The sequence below is a fragment of the Zingiber officinale genome, chromosome 1A (genome assembly GCF_018446385.1).
Source record: "Zingiber officinale cultivar Zhangliang chromosome 1A, Zo_v1.1, whole genome shotgun sequence".
Classification (NCBI taxonomy): domain Eukaryota; kingdom Viridiplantae; phylum Streptophyta; class Magnoliopsida; order Zingiberales; family Zingiberaceae; genus Zingiber; species Zingiber officinale.
The window spans coordinates 151,825,356-151,831,355 of record NC_055987.1 but is presented as its reverse complement, the minus strand read 5'-3'; the positions used below and the strand labels follow the sequence as shown (position 1 = coordinate 151,831,355).

Sequence of the window (6,000 nt, the reverse complement as noted above, 5' to 3'; positions counted from 1 at the left end):
CTTCTTGAGCGCTTTTCGATTTACCTTGCTAACCGGTGAAAATTTTTTAGAAGACCAGATTGATCATCCCAAAATTAATCGGTAAGATTAATCGGTTCGAAAAATTGAATGCACAGTATCAACTTTAAAAAAACTTTGAAATGGTTTAAACGTTAGAAATGAGGTTTGGATTATGGTCGTATGGTAGCGCCAGTAGGTTGATTAGCACCCACTAAAATAAACTTTGAAAGGGTTTAAACCTTGGAAAGGAGGTTTGGATTATGGTCGTATGGTAGCCCTAGTTGGTTGATTATTAGAACTGGGTGCAATCGAACACGATGGTTTTTGTTAGAACCGGGAAAAAAAGAACATACGATTGGGGCCACAACTGAATCTATATCTCTCAGCCAAAAATTATCCTGTCAGGGAAAAAGAATCCTCCAAGTCTTTACTATCATGAAAGGGCTATTGCTCCCTGTTAATTTCAGGATGATGCAGGGCCTCATCGGGAGTAGAAAAGCTGGTCTTCTTGGCGTGCAACTGGAACTGGTCCATGCTTGTTTCATCAAATTCTGCGATGAACTTTTGATCAGAAACTCTAGCTTTCGCAGCAGCGTAACAATTGTATTCATCGATAGCTGAGGCAATGCACCAGCGTTGCAGTTTTCTTAGGCATCCCACAACGCATCCTGTTCGATGCTGCACAAGAATTCGATGTGGAGCCAAGTTTTGCATGGATCAAAGTGATCGTAGAGAGGGAAATGTGCAAGAGCTTACCTTGCCACGTTTGCAATGAATAAGGAGTGGGTGATTGAGGACATCTGCAGAGTTGGCACGAACATTTAATTGAAACTGAAACAATTTAAGGAAACTTGGTCTGCAAAGGTTTTGTACCAAGAACAACTTTAAGGGCCTCCCGAATCCTATTTTCTGGAATAGTGGCTTCCTGCAGAGGAAATTGTTGTGATCAGAAGTACCTTTAGGTGAAGTATAGAACTACAGAGATGAGCTTAAGATAAGAGTAGACGTGAGAGTCATAGTTCCATTGAACTTATAAAAACTTGTTGAAGATTTGAAGCCGCATTTGGGAATGTTTACCAAAATTAGAATTAAATAACATTCGAGAGAAAAACACAAACTAAAAGCTAAAACACATTGTTACTGAAATTAATTATGACCAGAAACTTGCCGATCCTATATCCATAGGGCACCCAGTCTACACCGCAACGGTAAGGTGCCATGAAGTATTATTCCAAAGGGAATAGCGGTAGTTAGCCCGTTCGGGCAGAAATCCTGATTTATCGTGTAAACCATGAGTTGATTTTAGCCTGACAGACCTAAAGCACATTGAATCTTATCTAGTTCATGAAACGCTAATATGCTCTCAAGTCATAACAGCTTTAATTAGATAAAGGTTCAAAGCTGCCAACCCCAGATACTAGGAGACCATAGGGCATCTCTAATCGTTAAAACTTTGAATGAACTTTTTTTAGAATTCTAACATGTCACATCAATATTATAAAAACTCATTGAAACATTCCCAATCGTTAAAGCTTTGAGTGAGTTTTTTTTATAATTCTCTCCACATGTAGTTGCATGGCTCCATACATATTACATCAATTTCAATACAAATCTACTATTCTCTCCACAATTAAAAAAAAAAACCTGCATGTAATTTTTTCATTTAATATCTTTATATAGTTTTCATTTGATATTTTAATTAATTATAATCTTTAATTTAATTTATTTATAATTAACAATTAATAAATTAATTAATTTATAATTTTTCATTTAATATACTTTATCATTTTATTTAATATTTAATTATTTTATAAATTTAATTTAATTATAATCATTTGTATATTTTTTTAACTTATCTCAAATATATTTATTTTAAAAGATTTTTTTTAATTATTACTAATTATTTATAAACTGAAACATTATAATTAGCTCATCAAATAATTAATTTTTAAATTATTTAAAAAGGGTCAATCATGTACATTAATTATTGGCTCCACCTTCATGAGAAAAAGCAGGTTTGAATTTTCAAACTTGCTCTTGAATTAAAAACCCCAAACCTCACATACACAATCATAAAAGCTTTTTTATTGAGGTTTTTAAATTTTACAAACCTTTGACAAGAGCATCTCCAATGCAAGCTTTGTGAGAGGGTTTTAAAATCAAAAAAGCTGAATAAAAAAGCTTAAACCATTGTAGATATGAGGGCATCTGCAGTGAGAGATTTATAATATGCAATTTATGCTATAAATCTCTCAATATAAATCCCTCCCCCATTACATAGGTGGGGTTTATAGTTTTTTTTATAAACCTATATCAAAACCTTAGGACCAGGTTTATAAAAAAAATAGTGAAGAGAGGATAAAGAGAGAATTTAAAGAAAAATGGAGTTTTTAAAAGAGAGAGGTTTTATGATAATAGAGAGTGATTTTTCAAAGAAGTAAGGTTTTTAACTTTTGATGTGACAATGATGTGGTAGAGCATAAATCTCTTTAAGAGATTTACGATTGCGGATGCCCTGAGATTTGAGGTTTATAGTTCAAGAGCAGTAGTGAAAATTCAAACCTGCTCTTTTTGTATTGAAATTGATGTATATGCATGGAGCCATACAACTACATACTATGAATTATATCATAAAAAACTCACTTAGAGCTTTAACCATTGGGGATGTTTCCATGAAGTTTTACAATATTGACATGTCATATTGAAATCATAAAAAAAGCTCATTTAGAGCTTTACGATTGAAGATGCCCTAAGCTTTGAGCCTTTGACTGTATTGATTTCTAGCATGTGCCATGTCAACAATAGCACGCCAGTAGCACATCATGGTAAAGACATTGCACAGCAATAGGAGAGAAACAAAAGGCAGTGATAATACATAAAAAAAACTGCATATTGAAATTTCAGGGATAGCGCTAAAAATTAATGAGGATTAGGCTGACATGATCTTGGTAAATGGATTATTTGTCAACAACACTAGTATTGATATGTGACATAACATTCATTGTCCGAAACCTGGAACTATCAAAAGAGTATCTCCAATGTAAGGTTTTTTGGAGAGGTTTGTCAAACCAAAAAGCTGAACAGAAAAGCTCGAACCATTGTGGGTACGAGGTTTGGGGTTTTTAGTTCAAGAGCAACTCAAACTTGGTTTTTTGTCTCGAAATTAACAATGAAAGTGGATCCAGTAATTAATTAATAATGAAGTTTGAGGTTTGTAGGGAGGTTTTTTTGATCGTGGAAAGAGTAGCAGGTTTTTATGCCTATAATGTGGCATATTGGAAATTACAAAAACAACTCATTTAGGATAATAAATACAAGACAATTAACGAGGGACATGTTGAAGGTAAACTTGGTAAATGAATTATTTGTGCGCTACAATCACACTGATTAGTGATATGTGCGAATGGCATTGGTCGAAATGTGGGAATTGTGATAATATTGATAACTCATTAACCAGAAAAGAAAAGGTATTTTTAGGATTGCATATGCCAATTTAATAGTTTTTTCTTCGTATTAATTGATCATACTTATTTAACCATGATTCATTGTCCAACTATAGGTCTTCCAGTTTTTTCACACACACACACACACACCAGAAGAAATATATTCAAGTCGAAGTAGGAGTCATTCAATTGATAGCACTATTGTTCTCATTTCTTTGTAGTTTATTTGAAAAAAACACTAGTTCTCCATATTTCAAAATTTGGCAAAATTATATTATTCGCAATGATACCATTTTTTGCAAGTAGTATCAAGAACCTTTGGCGTACCATCTAATTGGGATATTGGGTTATATAACTAAAGTAGGGTGTACACAACGAGATGGAATGTGATACTTTTAAGTTTTTATAAAATTCAAAAGTCAAGCAGCCTACGAGATTTGTAACATCAAAGATTTTTTGGGAGACAAAAAATCTTGCTGTTCATGGTTAAGATAAGAAAAAGCATTAGACTATCAAAGATAATTACACTGATAAGCACGTGACACAATGGGGTTACAAATAGTCAAGGAAATAGATAAACATGTAAAATTGGCATTCTGAAGAAAGATATGAACAGAAATAAACTCACAAGGAAGTAGTTAAACATCAGGTTTCAACAAGAGGACGTAAGAGTTTTAAATCTACAATCTCTAGCAACAAACAAGGAAAACAGCTCTGCAGATCCACAAAATATCACCATTTATTGAACTTACAGAGAAACCTAAAGTAACATATTAACATTACCACTAGGAGGAAGATTCAAATAGTATGCAAACAGAACAATCATTTTGAAAGTTGGTTGATTAAAAGGACCAATTGGAGATCAGCGGGGGTTTGGAATCGTCAATCTCGACAGGCATTAAAAACTGTCATCCCAATTCAAGATTTTAAAAATAGTAAACTAACAAGGGCATGGTGTTAACTTGAGGATGCAACCATCAACACCAAATAGACAAAAGAAAACGCAGAAATAGTGCGATATATTTCCCAGGATGATAGAGAATATAGAGAAAAAATAGCATTTTTTTCACAAGAAACAATGTAAATCAGGCAAATCCTAGAAGGGGGAAACTTGTACCTTAGACCCATCGATCCCAATCTTAACGAGAGTAATCCTGTTCTCTTGAAGGAACTCTATGTTTATGTCCGGGTAGGGGTCCTGACAAAGGCACCTACAAACAACTGCAATCCGTTATCCATCAACCGAAACCCTCAGCTCTACCCTCACTGCACTCTAACAAAATGGAGGAAAATCAATAACAACAGGGAACTTGAAAAAGGATCACGCACAAGATGGAGCGAAGCTTGAGCGTCTTCAAGAACCGGAAGTTGTCTGGGCTTGGGAAGCCAGAGCGGTAGATGCCGTGGTCGACCATGGCGAAGTTGAGCGGCGGCACGAAGGGGTCGACTGCCAGCTCCCCCTTGGGGCAGGGCTCAAGGACCAACATGTCGCAGATCGGCTCGGCCTTCATCGCCAACATCTCCGTCAGCCGCTCCGCCGTCTCGACCTCCTGCCGCTCGCCCATATTAAAGAGGGAAATGATGGAATATTCTTTCGGATTCTCGGTTCTAGAATCTTGAACGCTTTTTACGAAAAAAGAATAGAAAAGAAAACAAATGATCGGAGGAAATACGCATATAAATAGCACGACGGGAACGGTTTCGGCAAGAAAGTTTACTTTTCTTTTTCTTTTTTTTTTCAGCGATTTCTTTCATTTTTGTGAGATTTATTTTAAGACTTTTAATTTGTTTTGGTTACGCGTGTTCCATTTAAATCCGCTTCCTTTTTAATATAAAAAATTTGGATTCTTGCCCCTTTTGTTTTTATAGGAACTCTGCGGTGCGAATCGAAAAGGATTCAAGCGACTGAATTGAAAACGAAAAGGAGCGTCCTCACCAAGACTCTCATGCGGACTCGAAACCACTATCCATCGACCGATCTCTTCTAATATCCGTTGAAGCTAATAGTTAATATATATTAATCTAATTATTATATTTTTATTAATAAAATTAAAATTTTATTTATATTGCGGTGATAAAGAGGGATCCGCCTAACACGAGTCAATTGTCAATGTGGAGGTACAAGTCAAGGTGGTTAATGAAAGGGTGTCAAAAGGCTCGCCTACAATGGGCGAGCGGAGGACCTTAATAAGGCCGGTCCGGGAAATCAATGTCCGATCAGAAAGAGACTTGTCTGAGCTGACCACCCGTCCAACTCGGGATAATACGGTAAGACAGTCAGATGCTCAGTGCGGAACGACAAGATGATGAGGAGATCGTAGAGCTTATCCGATCGGGAGGGACAAGCAACTACGCTAGTCACCGCAAGGAAGAGCAGCTGAGGCCGACAGAGCGAAGGTGTCTCGACCGAGCGGCTACCTCGGTCGGTCGAGCAGTGGGACCATTTTTATATCTCTCGATATACTTTTAGGAGATAGTGTCGTTGACACGAGGCATGGTCAACAGGCGGATCGTACGACGGAAGCTTCTACTGTCTTGTCAGGGATATGCATGCCCT

At 36.3% G+C, this 6,000-nt stretch overlaps 1 protein-coding gene across 1 annotated transcript; it reads right to left on the bottom strand.

Moving 5' to 3' along the window:
* Positions 1-342: 342 nt before the first annotated feature.
* LOC122011202 (probable tyrosine-protein phosphatase DSP2) lies at positions 343-5,103 on the bottom strand. The gene is made up of 5 exons (XM_042567611.1): positions 4,773-5,103; positions 4,561-4,654; positions 874-925; positions 757-800; positions 343-678 (listed from the first exon to the last, which is right to left on the bottom strand). The coding sequence occupies exons 1-5, from the start codon at positions 5,006-5,008 to the stop codon at positions 445-447; spliced, it is 660 nt and encodes a 219-aa protein (XP_042423545.1). The 5' UTR covers positions 5,009-5,103; the 3' UTR covers positions 343-444.
* Between the last annotated feature and the right edge of the window lie 897 nt (positions 5,104-6,000).

What these genes read in the sequence shown, in the direction of transcription:
- LOC122011202 (XM_042567611.1), bottom strand. Translation starts at nt 5,008, where the DNA reads ATGGGCGAGCGGCAGGAGGTCGAGACGGCGGAGCGGCTGACGGAGATG. An exon ending in CTCAAGCTTCGCTCCATCTT is followed by an intron (nt 4,655 to 4,772) that starts GTGCGTGATCCT and finishes AGTTGTTTGTAG; the next exon opens with GTGCCTTTGTCAGGACCCCT. An exon ending in TTCATTGCAAACGTGGCAAG is followed by an intron (nt 679 to 756) that starts GTAAGCTCTTGC and finishes ATTCTTGTGCAG; the next exon opens with CATCGAACAGGATGCGTTGT.